Source organism: Setaria italica, chromosome III (genome assembly GCF_000263155.2).
Source record: "Setaria italica strain Yugu1 chromosome III, Setaria_italica_v2.0, whole genome shotgun sequence".
In the NCBI taxonomy this organism is placed as follows: domain Eukaryota; kingdom Viridiplantae; phylum Streptophyta; class Magnoliopsida; order Poales; family Poaceae; genus Setaria; species Setaria italica.
Window position 1 is genome coordinate 29,859,371 of NC_028452.1, and position 25,984 is coordinate 29,885,354.

Here is a 25,984-nt window from a genome sequence, read left to right on the forward strand (position 1 = left end):
GGGTTACCACTTGACGCACTGGTGCAGAAGATGTAGAATCGCGTCGGGATAGCAAAGTCGATCAGCGTAGTCGAACGTAGTCGATCACGTCGATGTCGAGCAGCTCCTTAGCAGCTCATCCACGTGCAGCAAGATCGTCTTCGTGCCGCGGCTCGTCGTCGGCTCGTCGTGGCTCGTCGGCGGCTCGTCCAAGTGCTGCAAGCGCAACACCTCCAAGGTATCCACACGTGTAGGGAGGAAGCGTCACAAGTCAGACTGCTAGGTCCACGAGTTGCAATAGGCGAGGGCGTGGGAGGCACGGCGGATGTGTTTCGCCAAAAAGGTGTAAACCCTAGGGCGCCCCCACCCCTCTATTTATAAAGGTTCCTAATGGGCCTCTGGGTCCAAGGCCCATTAGTACTTCTAAACCTAATCCAACTCGGATCATATCCGAATTGGGCTTCCAGCCTCTTAAATGTGTGACCCTATGGGTTCAGATATGTATAGACATGGCCCAAGTATTCCTACTTGGCCCAATAGTCGGTAGCGGCCTCTAGCAAGATGTGCCAACTCCTATACGCACACGAAGATCATATCAGACGAATCATTACAACATTATGTACATGCTATTCCCTTTGCCTCACGATATTTGGTCTAGCTTCAAGCCAACCGCTCTTTCTTGATCCTGTGATTTGGAATCCCGTTGCATTTTCAAATCTGATCACTCGAGGGACCCAGAGATATCACTCTCAATCAGAGAGGGGCAAATCCCATCTTGATTGATCATGTCTTACAGCGTGCTTCTTGACAAACCCGAAAGCTACCTTTTTAAATACCCTATCACGGTGTAGCGTTTGATAGCCCCTAAGTAAGTCGATCCACATCTTGAGTACATGCAACAATCTCAGGTCTAAGGACAAAATGTACATGTTGTGTAAAGAGAGAACTACTTCTCGTGTTGGGTCAGTCCTAGCACATGTCTTCACATGTGCCCACATTATTAGTTTAACATCTCCATGTCCATGACTTGTGAAACATAGTCATCAACTAATACATGTGCTAGTCTAATATTCATGTGTGTCCTTACATGAACTCCGACTAGGGACAACTTTAGAATAACCACACAGGTAAAGAGTTTCGCATACAATTCATATAATTGCAAATCAATTCAAGTAGCCTTTAATGGATATTCAAGGAACACAATATAAATCATGGATACAAATGGAATATCATCATCTCTATGATTGCCTCTAGGGCATACCTCCAACATCTATATATATGGACCACCTCCCATATAGAAAAGACGCATCCTAGACTTCTATACGGGAAGGCCCCAAGTTAAGGTATCCCCAAGTTGTAAATCTCCGGCTCTTGTAACCTCACCCAGATATAGTGGAGATTGTTGCTAGCCGGCGCCCGTGATTTTTCCCTCTCGCATTGGGAGGGTTTTCCATGTTAAATCTCGTGTCTTTCTGCGATTGATCTTGTTTACTTCGTTGTTCCTCCGCCGTAGCGTATAACACTAGGACTCATACCGTGTAATCCTACTAGAATTCCTACCTTATAACTGACTAGTAATCCCGCCCTCTGAAGTATATAAAGGAGGGTAGGGTCTCTAGATCGGTAGGCCAAGACCTCATAGAACCACAACAAAGAATCAAATCCTCAATACCAAATAACACCCAAGCGCAGAGCGTAATATACCACACACCAAACAGGACATAGGGTATTATGCTAATCTAACAGCACGAACCTGTATAAATCCATATCTTATATCCTCGCTTTTACCTTCATGTTCCAGGTCCAGCGATCCCTCACTGATCAATCTACTACCTCGGGATACCCCTCAGTAAGTTGCCGGTATAAAACACTGACAATTGATCCTACATAAAAATCTCGGAATGAATTGGACCCGAGTTCCTGATCTAAATTTCGTACTCCAAAAGCATTTTAGTCCCGGTTTGTAACACCAACCCGGACTAAAAGGAATAAAAGTGACATTTTAGTCCCGGTTTGTAACACAAATCGAGACGGGTTTGTGTTACAAACCGAGATTAAAGGGGATTTTTTTAATTGGAATTAAAGATCAGTTTTTTCAGCCGCGGACGTTGCCGAGAAAGGCTGCTAGCCTCCGGTAGACTCCAGCAAACCAAGCAGCGTTGCTACTCGCACGAAGAACGAAAGGATGCTAAGAGGGATGGAGAAAAAGGTAGAGAAGAGAGCAAACCAAGCCAGCGGGCAGTGGGAGGACAAAGTCGTCCCTGAGCCTCCTCCGAAGATGACACGAGGGCTGTTTGGCTGTTTTTTCCTCCAAAAATGTAATCGAATCCAGGTGATTTATACGGTCTGGATGGAGCATCAGAACGTACGGATAAGAATGCAAAAATTGTATAGACAAGGCTAGTTAAAATCGCACATGTAGCCACTTGTAAGGTTAACAAAATACTTTTTGCCGCACCTCTAATAAGTTTTAGAAGTCCATCGGATGGGCTGTATAGGCGCTAAGCGCCACCACTCCACCTGGTGTCTAGCTTTCAACACTAGTACAACTGTGTCACACTTTTATGTTTTATATTCTACATAGAGTAACTGTGGCCCAAACAAAGTGGATCTTAGCGGATAAGGTTCCTTGGGGTGGAAAACATGCCTACCAGAGTTTGAGTCCACCACTTGATCTGGATTTATTTCAGGATTTAACCACCACTGTTCTTTCAATGGTATGTGGCGTGCCCGTTGTTAGTGAGGCGCCAGTGGTGACTTTGTGAATCTCAAGGATCTGTTGGCTCAAACTCTTGAAGTTACTCATAAGGATAGGGTTGCATGCATATATTAATAGGTATGATATGCATGTGTTTGTGAGCATCTGCATTGTAGTGTTTTTTAAAAAATAGAGTAACAGCGGCTTAAAAGTTTTTCCTAAGAGAAACAGAATTAGCCTGGCAGAAAAATTGAAGGAATATTACTCGTACCTCTAATTTGGTTTTCAATGTAATATTGACTAAGATCTTGGGCTTACCAATTTGTGCACCTGATCTACAAATATTGACTAAGATCTTAGGCTTACCAATTTGTGCACCTGATCTACATTATGGTAATTGGCTTATTGCAACGGTTTTTTTTTTCATTTAGTTGATCCTGACCAAACAATCAACCCACGCTCAGTTGATGCCTTCTCCTGCAGAATCCTTGGGGAATTCACTTTTGAATTCATCAAAAGTCCAATGGATGCAGGCCCGTCCATTAGGCAGCGCAACTGGAGCAACCGAGCCAGGCTCCCAAAAATTAGGGGCCCCAACTATTGGACTTTTACTCGGCCCATCTACTATCCATAGAAGTGGAACAGGCGGCCGTCAGGATGTGTACCGTGAATTTCAGGGGTCATCGCGGGGTACTGAAACGACGCGGACATGTATCGTGCGAACCTTCCCGTCGCAGCTCCCACTGAAGCCGCCGTTCGTGTGATCCGCGCCGGCGCCCGGCGTGGCGTAGGTTTGGTCGTCAGTGGCGGCCGGCTCCAACGGCGGGCGTCCTGCTAGCCTGCTTGTGGTACACTGGTACAGACGTACAATGGTACGCCAGGTCTTCGTATGAGGTGTGAGCATGCATCTGTGATCTGTCATCTCTTCCCTTTCCTCACTTTTTTTTTAATCCGCGAGTCTTGGTCTTTGTCATCACTCGTCAGCTGATCAATTATTCAAGTGAGATTGTGATAGTATTAAAGTATTCAAGTCTTTCCTCACTTTTTTTTAACAGCTGCGACTCTGCAGTCCGTTGGACATCTGATCAAGTATTCAAGTGATCACTGATCATCGACGGTGAAAGTAGGTCAGTGAGATTGTGAGAATTCTGAACAGGACTCATTACATTAATGATTGTCGCATAAGCGCACATCTGTTTAATTTATTCTATTTTGTTTGTGATTCATGAAACAGGGAGGTCTATTTATTTACGATGTCTTTTAGAGTTAGAAAATATGATTCCGGTTGTGAAAAGCATAAGAAGAAGAAAAGACTAGCTCTTGCTGCTCAGGCTCAGAAGGGTGCACTTGAGAGATTTGTTGTTACAGAAAATCAAACTAGTACAGAAAATCAAACTCAGGAAGACAATGATGGGAATCGTGGTGGTAACACAAACAATGTTGAGGCTCACACTCTTGAACTTGGTTCACCTGTAATTGATCCTAACAATGTTGAGGCTCACACTCCTGAAAATCAAACTCAGGAAAATGCCAATGTTGGCGATGCTACCCTTGATAGATCACCTAATATTGAAAGTGAAAATGATTTGAGGGTTCCTTTTCAGCCTAATATATTTGATCCAAGATATTGGGATGGATTTGATCAAAAAATGATTGATACTTTGATCCAGAAAGGTCCTAAAAGGGAGTTGTCTATTCAAAAAGGTCCAAATGACAGATTATTCAGAAGGTTTTCTACATCACTATATACTAGAGTTCTATCAAATGGAGAAAAGAGTGATAGAGAATGGCTGGTATATTCCAAAGAGTTTGACAGAGTATTTTGTTTTTGCTACAAATTATTGAGAAAGGGGCATTTAAGAAGTCAGCTGGCAAATGAGGGTTTCAATGATTGGTCACATGTTAACATCAGACTTAAAGAACATGAAACTAGTGCAGACCATATTACAAGTATGGCATCTTGGTACAACATGCGTCTCAGGTTTAATGAAAATTAGACTATTGATAAAGTTGCTCGGAGAGAACTGGAGAAAGAAAAGGACCATTGGAGGAGGGTTTTATTCAGAATTATTTTGATTGTTAAATTCCTTGCCAAATATAATTTAGCATTTCGTGGCACTAATAGCAAGCTGTACCAAGATAGCAATGGGAATTTCTTAGGCATGGTTGAAATGATGGCTGATTTGATCTAGTTATTCGGGAGCATGTGCAACGCATAACAAATGATGATATTCACAAACATTACCTTGGTCATGGCATCCAAAATGAGTTGATTAATTTGCTTCCTACTGCTGTGAAGTCGAAGATAATTAGAAAAACAAAGTAATCAAAGTATTTTTCAGTTATACTTGATTGTATCGCTGATATAAGAAACCAAGAACAAATGTCTTTGATCATAAGATATGTTGATACTTCTTCGGATTCAATTTGCATCAAGGAATCATTCTTAGGTTTTTTGGATATAAATGATACAATAGGGCAAGGAATGTTTGATGTTTTGCAAGATGAATTGAAAAACCTTGGCCTTGATATAGATAATGTGAGAGGACAAGGATATGACAATGGATCAAATATGAAAGGGAAAAATCAAGGGGTACAAAGGAAACTTTTGGGTATCAATCCTAGGGCATTTTATTCTTCTTGTGGTTGTCATAGTCTTAATTTAACACTATGTGATATGTCAAAGAGTTCTGGTAAGGCTAAAGATTTTTTTGGAATCATACAGCGTATCTATACAATATTTGCTAAGTCCACAAAGAGATGGCAAATTTTGAAAGATAACATATCAGGATTGACTCTCAAGCCACTGTCAACCACTCGTTGGGAGAGTCGTGTTGATAGTGTTAAGGCTATAAGGTTCCAAATGCAGGAAATAAGAGAAGCTTTACTCCAAGTATCAGATACGGATAATGACACAACAATAAGCAGTGAAGCTAAATCCTTGGCAACTAATGAGCTTGGTGACTTTGAATTTTTTATGGCAATAATTATTTGGTACAAAGTATTATCTGCTATTAATTTGGTCAGCAAATAGTTACATGCAAAGGATATGCTTATTGATATTGCAATAGAGTGCAGCGTCTGATTTCCTTCTTCAGTAAGTATAGAGAAACTAGTTTTGCAAAAGCATTGAATCTGCAAAAGAAATAGCACACGAGATGGATATTGAGCCAGCATTTCGTACCAAGCGTAAAATCAAAAGGAAAAGGAAATTTGATGAGACACCTGATGATGCATTTATCGCTTCATAGTCTGAAGAGGAATCATTTAGGCTCAAGTATTTTTTGCCTGTTGTTGATCAAGCAATTGCTTCACTAACTAGGAGGTTTGAGCAGGGGTATGAAAAGACTTTTGGTTTTTTGTTCACTTCACGTAAATTGTGCTCCTTAGATGATAAGAGTTTGTTATCTTCTTGTGCTCGTCTTGAGGAAGCACTTACGAGTCGTGAACATTCTGATATTGATGGCAAAGAATTACTTGTGGAGTTAAAGTTCCTCCAAGATTTCATTCCTCAGGAAGATATGGGCCCTCTTGATATTCTGAAGTTTGTGAAACGGATGGGCTGTTTCCCAAAATGCCCTTATTGCATACAGAATTTTGTTGAATATTCCTGTAACAGTTGCATCTGCGAAGCGGAGCTTTTCAAAATTAAAGTTATTAAAGTCCTACATGTGTAGTACAATGACACAAGAAAGACTCAATGGGCTGGCAACAATTGCACTTGAAATTGATGTTTTGGAGAAGATTAAATATGAAGATATAATTGAAGATTTCATTTCAAACAACACCAGACGAATGATGCTTTTTACTAGAGGTTAAGAAGATATTGGTACGTACTATTCGCCCTTTAATCCTATCACATGAGTACCTAATTTCATATTGCTGTTATTTGTATGAAAAAAACATGTACTTGTTACTCATATACTGGAATCTAAATATATCTCGATTATTTGTATTTCAGTGGTCACTATATAGGGCTCCATTTCTTGGTTTGCTCCAGGCCTCAAAATCTCCGGTACGGCCCTGAATGGATGGATAAGTCGAAGACGACGGCCGGGCGAATAAAACAGGTCAAACCACCTTAAAACGTTCGCACAACTACCATCGAAACGACACGCACCAAGAGACACAGGCTAAGCATTCAGCAATGGCGAGCACACCGTGCTTGAGTCGTCTTCCCCTTCTCTCCGAGTTAGGCATCGCAATCCTCACGCTGCTACTGCCGGTCAGCCATGCAGGTGTGTGCCCGCCGTGCGGCTCGACGGCCGTGCCGTACCCGCTCAGCACCGCGGACGGCTGCGGTGATCCGGCGTACAAGGTCCGGTGCGCAGCTAACTCGTCGACGCTCTTCTTCGACGCGCTCAACGGTACTTCGTACCCGATCACCTCCATCTCCCCTGTGGCGCAGCGCCTGGTGGTCTCGCCGGCGCCGTTCGTGTCGCAGGGCAGCTGCATCTCCGAGGGCGCTCCGGTCGCGCGAGGAGTGCAGCTGAACGCGTCGCTGCCGTTCAACGTGAGCTCTTCGAACACCATCATGCTGCTCAATTGCACGCAGGCGCTCTTGCTGTCGCCGCTCAACTGCTCCTCCAACTCGCTCTGCCACGTCTACGCCAACGCCACGGGCTCCACGGCGTCGGCCTGCGCGCCGCTGCCGCTCTGCTGCACGTTCGTGGCCGGAGGCTCTTCGACGTCGTACAGCATCCGGGTGTCGCCGCAGTTCTGCAGCGCGTACCGGAGCTTCGTGGGGCTCGACCCGGTGCAGCCGCCGGTGACGTGGGGACGCCGGCTCGGGCTGGAGCTGCAGTGGTCGACGCCCAGGGAGCCACTCTGCCGCACGCAGGCCGACTGCGAGAATGGCACCAACGCCACCTGCGCCGACGACCCGCTCGCGCCCTCCGGCGCCGGCACGGTCAGGCGCTGCTACTGCGTATCCGGATTCACGTGGAACCCCCTCGCCGGCGCGTGCCAGCAGAGTATGTTTGTTTCTGCTCTGCTATTTGCAGCTGAGGTACTCTGTCTCCGTCTTAATCTAAATGGTTGTTCGATTTGATGCAGATCCCTCGAATTGCCAGAGCACCTGGGACTGCGGGGGATCCAACTACGCAACTCTCATTGCAGGTAACTGCTTCTTGATCTCCTACTCAGTTGTTAGGAGTCTCTTCTATTATTGCTTGACACGAATTGTTAGCTGTCTCTTCAATTGTTTTTTCTTACGCGATGATGACTTGTGACGACGAGTACTTTAGATAGGTGCGTCAGTCCTTGTCGTTCCTCTGTGGAGAGGGCAGAGGTAATCGATAATGAACCATTCTGAACTCCTAGCTTGACATTGGCATTTCATGTCGACGAACAGTACAGATAGCTGCTAATTCGATAACAATCCAGAATACCATTTGAGTCAAACATAGTGCAAAAGCCCTCGTAAAACGCATTGAATAAAGAAAGCTTTTTATGGTCAAGCTTTTCTTTTGACTAATCAAGTTCAGAGTTCAGACGACAAGTACTCTGTATTAAGAAGGCTTGAAGGGAAAGTAGTTACACGTCAACCTCAATCTGGACCCCACCTCTCCCCAGTGGACAGTGGTCAACTTTGGGAGCTTACAGGAAGGTAGATGCTTTGACCCTTTCTCCGTACTCCGCTCATGAATGCAGTGCTGACTAATATTGCAGGCAAGAGACCACCTAATGTAGTTGATATGAGTCTAGCTAATCCAGATCACTGAGGGGTGTTTGGATACGAGGTGCTAAATTTTAAAAGTGTCACATCGGATGTTCGGATGTTAATTAGAAGGGCTAAATATGAGCTTAATTATAAAATTGTAATTGCAGAACCCCTATACTAATTCGCGAGATGAATCTATTGAGCCTAATTAATCTATTAGGCTCAATAGATTCGTCTCGCGACTTAGACTCCATCTGTGCAATGAGTTTTGTAAATAATCTATGTTTAATACTCCTAAATAGTATCCTAGATGTGACGAATACTAGGAGGTGTATCCAAACACCCCCTAATGCCACCCGCAAAGGGCCGATAGCAGCTTGCGCTAGCGGACCATGAAGGAGAGAGAAGTGCTACATCCAGCGACGTTCGCTAACACTTCTTTCAACGCTCACGGGCCCAACCCACCCGGTTTCCGATGCCGAGCGCCTAAGCAGATGGATAGGTGGGGCAGGCGGAGCACGCCACCAACCAGGATGCTCGACACCACCTCAAGCATACGGGGTAAAGCCGAGCACGCACGCTGGCTGCCGAGCAGAGCCGAGCCGCCACTGCCGTTGGTCGGGTAGAGAGGAGCGCGTCGCCGAGAACCCGCGTGCAGGGCGTGGCCACCAAGCCGGCACCATCGAAGTAGGGCCGACCGGCAGGCGCATGAGTAGAACCCACCAGCCAAGGTATCAGCACAGAGGATCATAGTTTGGCAAGCGAGGGCACGGGCCCGCCGCGACTGGTATGGAGCCGGAGATGGCCGAGGTGAGGCATGGGCTCGGAGTTGGCCATGGCCAGGGGTCCGCACGGTGGAGGGTGGCAGCACTGGTTAGCTCAATGAATTCGCGGTGTGAGGGCGCAACCAACGGAAAGCACGAGCATGAAGAGGTACTCATGCTGGTGGAAAACGAACCTCTAGTTGCAGTTGAATAGAGCTATATATCTTGAAAATCCAACTAGAACTAATTATTCGAGACAAAAGGGTATCCTTTAGACCCTCTTTAGTCCCCATTGGTGTTACCAACCGGGACTAAAAAGTTTCCAAAAAAATAAAAAAAAGGCCACCTATGCCGGCCGCCCGCCCGTGCTATTGGTATTTTTACCCAGCAACCTACCGAGGGATATCCCGAGGTAATAGATTGGTTGGTGGGAGATCATCGGACCTGAAACTCGAAGGTAAAAGAGAGGATAAAAGACATGGATTCATACAGGTTCAGGCTGCCAGAGTAGCGTAATATCCTATATTCTATTTGGGGTGTTGTATATTGCACCCTTCGCTTGGGTGTTGTTTGGTGTTGAGGACTTGGTCCTCTATTGTGGTTCTATGAGGTTTTCGTCTACCAATCTAGGGATCCCTACCCTTCTCTATATACTCAGGGGGCGGGATTACTAGTCGGTTACAAGGAGGAGTCCTAGTAGGATTATAAGGTATGAGTCCTAGTAGGATTACATGTCTTCTTCCTACCTTGAGGCTACTGGGGATGTACCCCCGACGCGTGTCGACCGCCCGCCGCTCACCCTCGCCCATCCGCCTCCGCTCACTGCCGCCGCCCGCCTCCGCCCGCCTCTATCGCCGCCGCCCGCCTCCGCCCGCCTCTATCGCCGCCGCCCACGCTGTCCACCACTCGCCCGCCCGTGCCCACCCGCCGCCTGCCGCCGCTCGCCCTCGCCCACCTCCGTCCCGGCTCCGCCTGTTGCCTCTGCCTGCCTTTGTCTACCTCCACCCACCTCAACTCAGTCGGCCGCTCACCTTGACTCTGTTTCTGCCCGCCCGCGCCCGCTGCCGCTCAACCATCCTCCCACCGCGCCAACTCGCCCTGCGCGCCACTACCCTGCCCTCATCCCGCTGCCGCTCCTCACTGCCAGTGAGGGGCTAGCAGAGGGGGAAGAGGAGGTGCAGCAGAGGGGGAGGAGGCAGGGCAGCGGGAGGGGAGGGGGTGGTGGTGGCGCAGAGAGGAAGGAGGGGAGGCGCTGGTGGAGAGGATGAGGAGAGGAAGAAGATAAGGTGAACAGGAGGAGAGGCACTGCCTGGAAGAAGATAAGGAAGGTAGAGAGAGACGGGGGCTGCGTGGAAAGCCTCCATTTTGTTCTGATTGGAAAAATCTAGTCAGGACAAAACGGGTGAGCTTTTCTCCCAGTTGGAATTACCAACCAGGACTATCCTAGTTGGAATTTCGAACCGGGACAAAGGAGGGGGTGTTGGTGCTAGATTTTTTAGCCGTTACAACCGGGAGTAAAAGGGGGGCTTTAGTCCCAGTTGGTCTTTACAACTGGACTAAAGTCCCTCCCGTCGGTGGTCTTCGGTGCCTCATTTTTTACCTGGGACTAAAGGCACTTTGAACATGGGTCCTAAGTCAACAAGGACAAAAGTACCTAGATGGAAGGTCAGTTCTCTACTGGTGCCAGCGCGGTGTGGAAGTGAGGTGGAGTGAGTAGGACGGTGTCCTTGACTACCATCGCGCGTTAGGCTGCCGATCGACGGGCGGGCTAGGCAGGCCAGGTGGAGGCTGGGTGGAGGCACGATGACACAGATGAGCTCGGCAGTTAATTTTGGAAATTATGCTATAGCTAATCCATTGAATAGGTTATCTACAGTCTTTACTATATCATATGTTGATATTGCTATCGAGGGCAAACTATATATACTCTATTCGTGTTGTTGCGGGTGCCCTAATACCTAGCAAAATTTCTATTGTTCCTTGGGATTTGGGACAAAACATTTAATTGCACAAGACTAAACCGAGTTTGTTTTTTTCCAGAGCGACTAAGGCCTGGTTTGGTTACTCTTACTTATTTTTAGCACCCGTCACATCGAATGTTTAGATATTAATTAGGAGTATTAAACGTAATCTATTTACAAAACCTATTATATAAGTGGAGGCTAAACGGTCAGACGAATCTATTAAGCCTAATTAGTCCATGATTTGACAATGTGTTGCTACAGTAAACATTTGCTAATGATGGATTAATTAGGCTTAATAGATTTGTCTCGCTGTTTAGCCTCCATCTGTGTAATTAGTTTTGTAAATAGTCTACGTTTAATACTCTTAATTAGTATCTAAACATTCGATGTGACACGTGCTAAAAATAAGCAAAGGGAACCAAACACCCCCTAAACCAAGTTTGGTTGACATTCTTAAGTTTGTCCATAGATGGTCCCTTGCCTAGCTGAATGGTATCTTGATTAATTTTTTGTCACACTTGTGGAAGGGTCTCTAACCTAATGGTTAGAGCACCTGAGTAGTACCGAGCAAATCTGGGTTCAACTCCTTGTAGGAGCAAATTAAACAGATGTAGAATAAAAAAATTATAAAAAAGATAGGCACGAGCTCTCTGCTGACTTGGGACAAAAAAAATTTGCCACACTTTTTCTTAGTTTAATTTGATACCTGAGATCCATGTCGCAAGAAAATTGTCCACCCAGGCAACTGGTTATGTAGATCATGGTACCGGTTCCGGGAAATAGAAAATCGCGTCCACCCCCTCCCTTCATCTTCCTCACGCAACTCCACCGCACCGCCGACTTTGGATTCCTCGGCGGCACGGCCCACCTCCCATCGCCGGCCTTGGATTTCAGCTTACCATGGAAAAAAGAAAGGAGCTCCCAGCCGCCTCTCACGCATCCTTTGCCACCAAAGAGTCCGTCTTGCCCTTGCATATGGGATTGGTTATTTCATTTCAATTTTGACGTCTTACAGATACAACTGAGTCTATGATATGACATCTTTCAATTTATCTGAAACACGCAAACGCGACATAAATATGCATCCATGAGTATCTAAGTGCAAATGAATTTAGTACTCTGACTGACGGGTGTAAGAAAACTGATGTGGTAACGATGTGTGTGGTACAATCGATTTATAGTAAATTACAACGTAGAATGAACGTATCATAAGTCGACTACATTATTGTTTGAAACTATTATTGTAACTATTCTACTGCGTTGGATAAACTATTCTACGTATATATATAGGGTATATAAATATATTTGAAGACACACACTTCTCAAGAGATAGCTGAGGTATTTTTTCCAGCCAGAGATGACAGCTTCGAAACACACATTTTCAACTACTAGTCACTACTAGGGAAAACATGTTTACTCTCGGTTAGGAACCCCCTTAGTACCGATTGTGCAACTGGTACTGGTAATTTGATATTAAAAGAGGACCTTTAGTACCAGTTAAAATAACCAGTACTAAAGGGTCTGCCACGCCACGCGCGGCGCCGGCCGAATTAGTACCGGTTGGGGAGACCAACCGGTACTAATTTTTTTCTTTTATTTTCTCATTTTCTTTTCTGTTTCTTTATTCTATATTCGTATTTATTTCCTTTACATATACTAGTTCTAATATGCTAATATATATAAAGTTCTATTTATTTTTAGTATTACATTTGAGATACTATTACATATATATAGGCATATTGTGCATACATATATATATATATATATATATATATATGAATAATATTACATTGCCTCAACTTTCAAGTTCAACATTTCATATCTATTATTCTGAATCCGAGTCCTGACGGTAATGTAGATTTGATCCATCATTATAAAACTCCCCCACTGGATTTATGATCTTATCCAAAAGAAATCCATGGAGTTGTTCTTGAACTGCCCTAATGCAGTCCGTGTCAAGGACTCTTTCCTTCCTATACATCATCTGTGTCATTAGCAAAGGTTATTATATATAGTATATCAATGGGTTTGCATAATTAGAACTAATTTATTGTTAAGAATTTTGCATACGTATGGTTAAATCGTGGTCAGTCATACGCTGCGGACCTATAAAGCTGTGGATGAACTCACATACGTAGTATCCGCATAAATGGTTACCTAGCTCCTGCCTCCAACACTACATATATGGAAAAAAAGGTTATGAAATATTTTTTGTGTTAAAGAAAGTGACACGAGATGTGAAAATTCAACACATACGGGGAAATCAGTCTTCCAATTTAGTTCATCCTTGAATTCACCCACGTCAAGACATAGCACAATGAATAGAGCCGGCATTTTGAAGTTAGATGATATTTAAGACTTACAGAACCAAGTAACTGATGAGTGACTTGTCAAGTGTGTCTTAATTGAACAGGAAATACAATTCCTTCAGCACCACATTTATGATGTCTTCTCCATGGAGAAAATGTTGATCACCAATCCCAACTTCGAGCATGGCAAAACCCTCGGCTAAAGCATCTATGTACCATTGGTGCAACTTGTACATCTTCATTGGGAGACGGTTCACCAATTGCAGCCACACAAGCGGTTTCCCATACTCATATTTCCATTAGCAGCCTAAGGTGCTGTGGGATGTTATCCTCTCCTCGAAGTTGAGCTGCGGTCAGATTTGAATCTTTAGCGAATTGCAGCAGGTTCTTATCAAATTCAGGAAGCACCTAGAGCGGGGCAACCAATTGGTTGGATTGGGCTCCGAGTTGAGGAATAGTTGACCCACTTTTCTTCCTCTTCTTAGAAGCCATTGTTATTTGTCTATCGTAATCAGAAAGAGGTAGTTTCTCTGTCTGTTTCCTTCGCTCCGCCTCCACGCTTCTGATGAAAGCCCGAATTTTACCCTTATCAACTGGTGGATCCTCTTGTTGTTTCCTTCGCTCCACATAACTTGCGAAGAAAGCTTTTTTCTCAGCATCCACTATTGCGCGGAGTTCCTTATCTATCATATCACATGGCTTCTTGGGCGCTGGTTGCTTGTCCTTCTACTTTTCCTGCTTTGTCGTGGCCGCAGTAGGCGGAACTGAAGGCGTCTTTCTTCGTGTAGCCATGCTCATAGGAGGTGGAGGTGGACTCATGCTTGGATCCTTGTCTGGTAGTGGACTCATGCTAGGATCCCTGTCTGGTAGTGGAGAGGGTGCCCTGGAAGATGGTGTAGGTGATATTGCCCTTGAGCCTTGAGGAGATGATCCCAAGGTTGGGGGATTCGACTACGTAATCCTTATGTAGCGCTTGGGCCATAGAATCCAACCATGGATGGCTTCTCCTAGATTCTTTTCCCTGACACCTCCAGGGATCTCCAGTTCCAGGTCATCCCAACCATCAACCACTCGGTCCACCCCAACTTCGGCGTAACTATGAGCTGGAATCTCCACGCCATGAAGTGTTTGGCCTTGCATCGGTTGCTCAGCCACACCACAAGCCACCACGATGAGGTTGTTTTTCATGGAAGTAACAAGCTTATAAGGGGCTCTCCTAGTGATGTCGTCCATGGGGTGGCGTTGGTTGTCCTCAAGTATGGTAGAAGATCCTCCAGCTAGCTTCCGTGGAAGCGACATTGTTTCGACGCTGAGTGGGGCTTATGTCGACATGTGTAGTAAATCATATAACATTCATAAAAATTGGAAAAATGTCAGATGCGGTCAAATATCAAACATGGTAAAGTTATTAATTTTAACTTAGTAATAGGTTATAATGGTCATAATACTTATGTTAACTTTAAAATTCAAAAAACTAGATATTGACCATGCAAAAATTTAGAAGAATAGTGCTCGTAGTGTTATTAACATGTTTACCATGACTTAATCATGTACTTGTTTAATTGCACGTAAATTTATTGTTTGATATTCAGTGGTGGTACAAAAAATTGAAATATTTAAAATTTTAACCATGCAAAAATCAGTTCTTGTTTAATAGGGTGAGATTTTTGCAAAAGAGTATTGTTCAATCAACTTATTCGAATTGGAGGTACTACTGCATTGAAGACACTGCTAACTCCAATCAAATTATTCGAAGATGAATGCATTTTCTGCCATTTGTTTAGAATGGATGAGGAGGTAATATGGTTTATGTTATTAAACATTGTAGAAAGAGTTTTCACGTTCCATGTGCAATTCAGATAATTGATTGCCGCTATGATGTTGTAAGCTCTTTCGTTTTTGGTCCAATGGTTTACATTTTTTAGAATTTATGTGATGTTCGGAAATGCTTTCTTTTACATGGTAGGATAAACATAATGTGTTGTGCCCTAAACATGTTTCAAATACACTACCATGTGATAAGCTGAGTACGCATGGTAGGAGAATGACCATTTTTCTTCCTTGCGTCAAAGGTTTGTGATCTTTCATTGCCCTCCTTGGAAGATATGGTAATTACATTAATTCCTTTGTTGATAACCAAAAACACAACATAATGGTTCAAATAAATTACGCAACATCATCTAATGGAACGTTAATAACCCTCCTCTTGACGAACATCCCTTGGTTGTGATCGCGGCGTATGTATGGAACGTCCTCTTTGGCTAACAGAATGCTTGGGTCAACCTCGACTGAAAATGCAGGAAGATCATTGAACTGATCATAATCTTCTAAAATGTCAGTCTTATCCTCAATTCCAATGACTTTTCTTTTCCCTTGAAGAACTATGTGGCGTTTTGGCTTGTCATCTAACTAATTAGCACCCTTCCTTATTGGTTCACTTGACATGTCATTCACGTAGAAAACTTGAGTCACGTCATTGGCTAGGAAGAATTGCTTGTCTCTGTATCCAATATTGTTTAGGTCTACCAGTGTCATCCCATAGTTGTCTATCGTTACGTCTCCTCCAGTAAGTTTCACCCATTGGCACTGAAACAGAGGGATTTTCAAAGGTCCATAGTCGAGTCCCTATATCTCCTCAATGACACCATAGTATCTATATTTTTTTCCATTGTTGTCTATTACATCTATACGGACACCACTATTTTGGTTTGTGCTCTTTTGATCTTGGGCTCTAGTGTAAAATGTGTACCCATTTATCTCGTATTCTTGGAATATCGATACTTAGATAGATGGACTCCTAGCCAACCATGCTAGTTGTTCTCCAATTGTGTCATCACCTATCAGTCGTCACCGCAACCAAGAGGCAAAAGTGTCAATGTGATGATGAGTAATCCAGGCCTCAGTCTTCCCTTAGTTTGAGGACCGTACAATGGCCCTGTGCTGCTCCATATATGGAGAGACCAGGGATGATTGTTGCAGGACCGTGAAGCGTTCTTTACGAAATGTATCCTCATTGATGTCCATCTAACCTTTCCTCCCTAGTGTGCCCTTTCCCTTCAGCCTCCCCTTATGTCATGATATATGGACTCTAATCGAACTCAGATCATCAATAAAGTCAACACAAAACTCAATGACCTCCCCTGTTCCATATCCCTTTGCGATGTTTTTTCCGAACGGGCACGGTTACGAACATACTTGTTCAGAATTGTCATAAACCTCTCGAAAGGGAACATATTGTGTAGAAATACATGATCGAGAACAAAAATCTCTTCAACAAGGTGGACTAGAAGGTAGGTCATGATATTAAAGAAGGAAGGTGGAAAGACCATCTCAAAGCTGACAAGGTATTGCACCACGTCATTCTGCAGCTTTAGTAGATTGTTTGGATGGATTGCCTTCTGAGAAATCATGTTGAGGAATGCACATAGCTTCATGATTGTTATTCTCACATTCTCTGGTAGAATACCCCTTAGTGCAATAGACAACAATTGTGTCATTAGGACATGGCAATCATGGGCCTTTAGATTTATGTATTTCTTCTGTTTAAAATTTATTAATGCCTATATATTCGAGGAGTAGCCCGATAGGACCTTAATACTATTGAAGCACTCAAACATGCTTTCTTTCTCTTCCTTGCTGAGTGTGTAACTAGTAGGATGTAAGTAATGCCCATCATCTCTCTTTTTCGGTTGTAGGCCATCTCGTTGTTTCATACATTTCAGGTCCTGACGTGCTTCAATTGTATCCTTTGCATTTCCATATGTACCTAGGAAGCTAAGCACGTTCACACAAAGATTTTTCATCAGGTGCATCACATCAATTGCATTACAGACCTGAAGGACTTCCCAATAAGGTACCTCCCAAAATATAGACATCTTCTTCCACATGGGTGCATGTCCGTTCACGTTCTTCAGAACAGGTTGGCTACCAGGGCCCTTGCCAAAGACTACCCTCACATCCTTTATCATAGAAAATACACGTTTACCATTACGGTGAATGGGCTTAGTACATTTTTCTTCCTCCCCTTCAAAATGCTTGCCTTTCTTTCTTAAGGGGTGTTTACCAGGAAGAAATCGACGATGGACCGTATACATGACCTTCCTACAATGTTTCAAATACATGCTGCAAGTATCATCTAAACAGTGCGTACAAGCTTGGAATTCCTTGTTTGACTGTCCGAACAGATTACCAAGCATTGGCCAATCATTGATGGTTACGAATAACAATGCTCGTAGATTAAAAGTCTCCTTTTTGTCCTCACCTCACACACGTACACCTTTTTCCTTCCATAATAGTATAAATTCATCAACCAATGGTCTTAGGTAAACATCAATGTCGTTGCCAGGTTGTTTTGGGTCTTGGATAATTATCGGCATCATAATGAACTTCCGCTTCATGCACAACCAGGGCGGAAGGTTGAACATACATAAGGTCACAGGCCAAGTACCATGACCACTACTAAACTCACCGAATGGATTGAATCCATCTATACTTAAACCAAACCATATGTTCCTTGCATCCTTTTCAAACTCGGGAAATTCTCTGTCAACTATTCTCCACTAGGACCCATCAGCGGGGTGTCTAATAATTTCATCTTGCTTACATTCTTCTTTGTGCCAACGCATCAACTTTGCATGTGCCTTGTTTCTGAACACATGCTTCAACCGTGGTACTACAGGGAAATACATTACCTTCACAGGAACTTTCTTCATGATGGCCTGCCCCTGAGCATCACTGTGGTCATCTTGCCTGATCTTATAACACAACACTTTGCACAGTGGACAAGCCTCTAATTCCTCATATTCCTCACCGCGAAGAGGATACATTCATTAGGATATGCATGTATCTTTTGTACCTTTAAACCCGGAGGGCAAACAAAATTTTTTGCTTCGTACGTTGAGGATGGCATTTCGTTCCCCTCAAGAAGCATGTTATTTATGATTTTCATTAACTCATCAAAACCCTTGTCAGAAACTCCATTTTTTGACTTCCATTGTAGCATTTCCAGTGTGTTACCCAACTTTTTGTGCCCCTATTTGCAATCTGGGTACAACAATTTCTTATGATCATCTAACATACGCTCGAACTGTTTTGAGTCCTTCACATTCTCGCAATCTTCCTATGAATCTCGCAACACCTAACCTAGATCATCGATAGGACCTTCTGCCTCGCCCATCTCTTGTTCAACCTTGCCCATTGGAGCATTTAGAAAGGCACTTCCTTGAATCTAGTCAGGAATGTTGTCATCTTCTTCTTCATCATCACCATCCATCATAACTCCTCTTTCCCCGTGCTTGGCCCAAACAAAATAGTTAGGCATGAATCCAGAACTGTATATGTGGGTGTGAATAATGTTTCTGGATGAGTAATCCTTCTCATTTTTGCAATTTCTGCATGGACAACAAATGAAATTGGACGGCGGTTTGTTGGATCCTGCCTGATCTAGAAAACCACGCAAGCCATTAACATACTCCATGGAACATTTGTCTGCGTTGTATATCCATTGCTGATCCATCTACAAAATATTACCGAACCAAACATAAAAAACATGAAAAAAATATCATTAAATTGTATATGAATTAGCTATAAATTATAGTAAAAATGTTGAATTCGCTAGAGAATATAGAAACATTCTTGAATTAGCAAGAAATCAACATTATTTCCTACAATTTGATAACATAATTTCTAAATTAACATGATATAATTTTCACTTATTTTTATACATTTCTAAGAATTAACATGATTTTATATAAATTCTAGCTACTTCAAGAATTTTTTCCTAAGTTAACATGATTTCCTACAATTTTCCAAAATTTCCTATACAAAATGGTGCATATATTTAAAAAAACAAATATGAGCTCTAAATAACATGTTCATATAAATGAAAAATTTCCCCATTGTACCTTATTCTAAGAATCACTGATTACTCTAGCTCTAAAGCATAAAACATATACTAACCATGTATCAATGGTGGATGAAGTTTCTAACCTTTAGAATACTTAAATGAGTGAAATCCCCAAGAAATGGTCACAAATCCGGCAGCACCTTCCCCTATTTCGCCCATGGATAGGGTGAAGCTCGAGCTGTGGTTTCTATTTCTGCAGTATATGAATTAGTTGAAAATTGTAGTAAAAATGTTGAATTAGATAGAGAATATAGAAAAATTCTTGAATTAGCGAGAAATGAACATTATTTTATACAATTTGATAATGTAATTGCTAAATTAACATGATGTAATTTTTACTTATTTTTATACATTTCTAAGAATTACTATTATTTCATATAAACTCTGGCTACTTCAAGAATTTTTTTCTAAGTTAACATGATTTCTTACACTTTCCTATACAAAATGGTGCATATATTTAAAAAAATAAATTTGAGTTCTAAATAACACATTCATATAAATGAAAATTTTCTCTATTGTACCTTATTCTAAGAATTACAAATTACTCCTGCTCTAAACTATAAAACTTTGTATACTAACCATGTATCAAGGGAGGATGAAGTTTCTAACCTTTAGAACATTTGAATAAGTAAAATCCCCAAGAAATGGTCACAAATCCAGCGTCACCTCCCCCTATTTCGCCATGGATAGGGTGAAGCTCGAGTTGGAGGAAATAGCTCGGGCAAGAGGAAGGAGGGGATTTATAAGAGGAACTTTAGTACCAGTTGGGGACACCAACTGGTACTAAAGGGTCCACAATAGTACCGGTTGGGGCTCCAATCCGGTACTAAAGGGGTTCAAACATTAGTACCGGGTCAGGGTAGCAACCGGTACTAATGTGCAATACATTAGTACTGGTTGATGCTCCCACCCGGTACTAATGTGTGGGTGGCGCATTTGTACCGGTTGGGAGTACCAACTTGTACAAATGTGAACCCTTTAATACCTGTTGTTGCCACCAACCAGAACTAAAGGGCCTCACCGGACCCTCCTAGGGAAGTAACCGTTAGGTCCGGTACAAATGTGATCAAAATGCAATCAGTACTAAGCCTCGGGACGAATGTTCATTTTTCTAATAGTGATTTCATGGTCGGCGAAGTCCATCAACTGAGCAAAACTGATGATTTGTCATGCAATGCAGGACTTGTCTGTGGCCTTGGCGGCGCGGTGCTGCTTGCCGCCGCGGGGCTGTTGGCCTACCGGCGGCAGTGCCGAATCCGGCTCGCTCGCGAGAGGTTGGCCAAGGAGCGCGAGGAGATCCTGAACGCCAACAACACGAGCGGGCGCACCGCCAAGAACTTTTCTGGGCGCGAACTGAAGCGCGCCACGGGCAACTTTTCCCGCGACAACCTCCTCGGTGCTGGCGGCTACGGCGAGGTTTACAAGGGCCTGCTCGGCGACGGCACTGTCGTTGCCGTCAAATGCGCCAAGCTTGGCAACACCAAGTCCACGGACCAGGTCCTGAACGAGGTGCGCGTGCTGTTGCAAGTTAACCACCGCAGCCTCGTGCGTCTGCTTGGTTGCTGCGTCGACCTGGAGCAGCCGCTCATGGTGTACGAGTTCATTCCCAACGGCACGCTCGCTGACCACCTTTACGGCGGCAAGAGCCGGCCGCCGCTCCCCTGGCGCCAGCGCCTGGCCATCGCACAACAGACGGCGGAGGGCATAGCGTACCTGCACTTCGCGGCCATGCCACCGATCTACCACCGCGACATCAAGTCGAGCAACATCCTCCTCGATGACCGGCTCGACGGCAAGGTCTCCGACTTCGGGCTGTCCCGGCTGGCAGAGCAAGGGCTGAGCCACGTTTCCACGTGTGCACAGGGGACGCTAGGGTACCTGGACCCCGAGTACTACCGCAACTACCAGCTGACGGACAAGAGCGACGTGTACAGCTTCGGTGTCGTGCTGCTCGAGCTGCTCACGTCGAAGCGCGCCATTGACTTTGGCCGTGGCGCTGACGATGTCAACCTCGCAGTGCACGCGCAGCGGGCGGCGGATGACGAGCGACTCATGGATGTCGTGGACCCAGCGATGAAGGAGGGCGCGACGCAGCTCGAGCTCGATACCATGAAGGCGCTCGGGTTTCTAGCGCTAGGATGCCTCGAGGAGCGCCGGCAGAACAGGCCGTCCATGAAGGAGGTTGCAGAGGAGATCGAGTACATCATCAACATCGAGGCTGGCGGCCATCCCATAGAGCAGCAGCACAGCACATAATCTGCTGCTCGATGGGTGACTTTACTAATTACCAGCGAATCTTCAAGATAGGTAAGCGCCCCGCTTAGTACACCCTAATCAAAGCTGAATAGACAGTGTGTAACAATGTACAACGGAACATGCACAAGAGTACAGTACACACGCCAACGAAACTCTATAACTTCACGTGGAAATGAGAGACCAAAGTGAGATGGGTCTTGATTTATTTATGATGAGTGATTGATTAAATGATTTGAGACTTCTGATTAAGTTTATATTTCATATGAGCATGACGGGATGTATTGTGGTGTGTCTGTGTACAACATATCACTACAAGAACTAAGGCTTTACATGACGGATTACTTTGGTCACAGACAGTCAAAAACGCGTCACGGTTAACTTATGATGACGATCGGAAAATCCGTCATGTATCTCGCGTCATACATTTGCTAGACCGATTGGAGCCATATTGGCATGTTTTTTCGTCATGGAATCACTAGTCAGCAACAATAGCTAAAGGCTATAGTGATGAACATAAACGTCATGAAGTTATTACACATCAGGACTTGCCATGTCATTAGTTGATGTTGGATTTGACATGGCTGCTACCTTGCCACGTTAAAACTTGCCACGACGTTAACACTTGCCACGACTACATCACTAGGGTTTCTGTGGCCCATTATTTAAAAGGCCCATTTGTTCTTAGATTTTTTTTCCCGCTAGGCCCATGTGTTCTGTAGTTTTTTAGGATTTAGTTAGGCTCATACTACTGGGCTAGCCCACATGCAGAGAAGAATTGGCCCATGATAATTTAAATTGAAATTGACACACATTCAGATTTAAATTTGAATTGATAAACTTTAAAATTTAAATTTAAATTGACCAAATTCACATCACATATCGTAACAAATATATGGTAATATGGCATCACTTCCCATGTTCAGATCATCACAAATATCATAGATCAGTTATATATAGAGAGAGAGAGGTCCATTGACACCACATATCCACAGATCATCACATGTAAGTTACATATAAAGTTTGCCGCAACACATGGCATCGGTTCAAAGAACATATAGCAGCCGCATTACACAGATCATGCTTCCACCCACAGTTCACAGAACATGCAATGTGGCATTCACATAACAACATTGCATAAGTTCACACCACTCCAGAAACCTTTGAAGTCCATCAATAGCAAAAGACCACTTGCCAAAATGCATCGACGATCAAAAGATACATCCAACAACATGTGTGCTAGTAACCCCAACACAACCTTACCTTGTTGGTAGACTTCCTGAAATCATGGACATCAGACCCTTAATAAGTGCATCTGTCTCAGCTTGCTTTCTCTTCAACTCCTCTTGTTGCCTAGCCCTTGCTGTTTCTGATTCTTGGAACTTCTTCATCATCTCATCCATTTGCAGTTGCTAAGTCTTCACAAGCTCCCTGAGATCACTTGAGGTCTGCTTCTCCAGCAGCAGTTCTGCTTCTAGCTCATGCTGACTTTTAGCATTGTCATCAGCAGGTACGTGTTTCATCCCCACATTTACCAGAAATCTGTTCTTCTTAGTCTTCTAAACAGGAACCTCATAGACAACATCAGTCACATCCTTTGGTTGCTCACCATCATCTACAGGAGCATTTATCTTATTCTCCATTTGAACCTAGCAGTGGATGGGACAGATAGATTAACAATCATGACATATATTCAGTGATTGAGCAGCATAGATTTTGACTTTACTTACAATAATTGATTGAACAGCAAGAGTGAAACCTTTCTTTTTGCTGCAGTGGCACTCTTTAAAGATATCAAGTGCATTTGGTGGTCCATTTTGGTACTTGTTTGCCTGAAAATGAATTGAAAACAAGGACAATTTGAAACTACATTTTGCTTCTGCGCATTGAACACGGAGTACAAGCATTAACGAAACTAAGTGACATGGGATGCAACTGCTATAGATAATCAAGCAGTATGTACTAATCCAAGTGCTAGTGATTTCTACTCACCAAATTTACAATGTGCATTTCATAGCTACGGGAACCAGTTGTCTGGTGAAACTGCACTTTGCTTCTATTGGCTTTGTTTTTCTCACAAGTCACCTACACCAACAGAGTTATAATGTTAGGCACATATGAGATCAACATCAGATTTTGATAAGTGGCATGAACTTACCATTTTTTTCCTCATTTTTCCAGTAAGTGACAAGTTTATCCCATTCATCATTACTCATCGAGGTCACAGGAGTTGTTTTGGGCACCAGATGTAGTGGACAAGCATCAAAATACTTCTTCTTGAGCTTATAGCACTGCTGGCGAACAGCTTTCTTCATCATAGCCACACATGCCTTCTTCACTGGGGGTGAATTTATATCTGTTTGAAACTTTGACCGGTAGCAGTTAACAACATTGGTACTGGTTATGGAATACACAATGTAATGGTTGAAAATAAATAGTGAAAGAGGCAAGTTTGAACACTTACACATCAAGTTTGAACACTTACACAAACTCTATTTATGTATTCCTTGATGATAGCAGCAGTATGTTTTTTCTTGTATTCCTTCCAATGTGGAAATATGTTTTTTCTTGTATTCCTTCCAATGTGGAAATATGGGAACATGGTTCCTGACTACAATTTTGCACTTAGTTGCAAACTTTGCAGCAATCATCATTGAGTTAGGCCTTTTCTTCCCTGGTTCAATAACCAAAGGTAGTTTGCCTTTCCTCAAGATCAAGTCATCTGTTCAAGTTTTCTTCCAATATTAGGTCCCCTCATCCAATCCTCCTCATCAAATGGGTCATCTGTAAAGGATATCTTTCAGTACACTAGTGTGTTCTATTTGGTATGGAAAGATACATTGTGCAAGGATTACAAAAACACACATGTAGAGCCGATGCCACCCTGTGTGTGTTCATTCTCATTGACCTCATTCATGCTGGCGACATTTTCAGTGTGTCAGCTCAGTGTGTATGTGGCCATCTCCTTCATTCTTGCCACCATTTTGCTAGCCTGCATAAGCTATGTGCTCATCTCTTTCATTCTGCTGGCCTTCAACAGCTGCAGTGCATGATAGAATTAGTAATACAAATGGAATGTTGCTTCCAGAATTTAGTGCAATTTGTTACAGGAATGTGAGTGTCAACCTTCATGTGTAGCCTGAATGGAAGTTTTAGCTTGATTAATCACATCATTAACATGTGTTGGACACTTCTTCATGGACCTTGTGACTCTATCAAGTTGCATGGGAGGTTGCGCCTTCCGAACACCTCTCTTGTTAACCCTTTTTTCAGTCTTGTTCTACAAATAACAAATCAAATAGGAGATAGAGAATATTAAATGCAATGCGCAAGCAAAACAATTATTAAGAACTGACACTATGGAATAACCAGCACCTTGTCTGCTAAACTACCAAGTGTAGACTCCAACTCTTGCAAGGCATTTGTCTCAGGCTCTAGGATAGCATCACTTAAATGGCCATCACTGTTAGCCTCATCATGTCCATTATACTCAGAACTAGAGTCTTCTTGGTTCTTTTGCTTCTGTTTTTCTAGGGAAATGCCTATGTTCGCGAATAGGTTACTTACTATAGGTAGTCCTAGTTGTTGCATGTACGCATTGTTGAGCAGACATTGTTTCATCCAGCTAAGCTCATAGTCAATAAGCAGAGCATCTGCATTGACAGAAAACAAAAAAGAGTACTTATCATCATTCACATAGAAAGGCCTTAATCTCTACAGCTGCCCTCTGCTAAAGTTGCCTGCAGGAACACAGATCTAAAGAAACATGGGCAGGACTATCCCTCCAATTGTAAACACGACCAACAAATAAAAATAAGAGGGACCTAATCTAGGCATACAGGCATGACCCAAAATACAGGAAGCAGGAGAGACACTTCACTTGCAGGCTGGTTTCTCGTTCGTCGCTTCTTCACTAGTTGTTTCCCCCTCTTCCATGGTGACATAGCCAGAGAGGATTCAGTCGCAAATGAAGGGGAATGTTTGGGTGGTGATTGTGCAGCTAATGCGGTGGGCGGCGGGATGGCGAAGTGGCGGCGGGGATGGCGGAGCGGTAGAGTTTGATGGGGATTTGTACATGGAATTGGGGTGGGTTTGGCTAGGAGACTGAGGCTTTATTATATATGGCAGTTTAATTTGACCAAAACCTCCTCATTGTTTGCTTTGTGGGAGGCATGGTGGGTGGGGGCATAATGGTACTTTCGTCTAGCAAAAATTTTCAGGGCCCGCATCTTTACTGTTTGGAAGTCCACCGGGCGCCGGAATAGTAATATAAGCCCGCCTGGGTGGTTTCTTTACTCAAAAAATCGTCCTTATTTATTTGTTGTAAATATTAAAATGTTCTCATTATATATTGTAGATTTAGATTACTTTACTTGCTTGATATTAACTATGTAGAAGCACTCCATGCTTGACATCTCATAAAAATTTCTACAGGTTCTTATTTTGTACT

General features: G+C 43.4%; 2 protein-coding genes across 2 annotated transcripts; both read left to right on the plus strand.

Moving 5' to 3' along the window:
- The first annotated feature begins 3,930 nt into the window (after window positions 1–3,930).
- On the plus strand, window positions 3,931–4,674 carry LOC105913993 (zinc finger MYM-type protein 5-like). The gene has a single exon (XM_022825272.1). The coding sequence runs from the start codon at window positions 3,931–3,933 to the stop codon at window positions 4,672–4,674; it is 744 nt and encodes a 247-aa protein (XP_022681007.1).
- A 2,108-nt stretch (window positions 4,675–6,782) lies between these two features.
- On the plus strand, window positions 6,783–21,798 carry LOC101779576 (wall-associated receptor kinase-like 20). Its single transcript, XM_004962435.3, has 3 exons — window positions 6,783–7,650; window positions 7,733–7,795; window positions 20,462–21,798. The coding sequence occupies exons 1-3, from the start codon at window positions 6,825–6,827 to the stop codon at window positions 21,535–21,537; spliced, it is 1,965 nt and encodes a 654-aa protein (XP_004962492.1). The 5' UTR covers window positions 6,783–6,824; the 3' UTR covers window positions 21,538–21,798.
- Window positions 21,799–25,984: the final 4,186 nt, after the last annotated feature.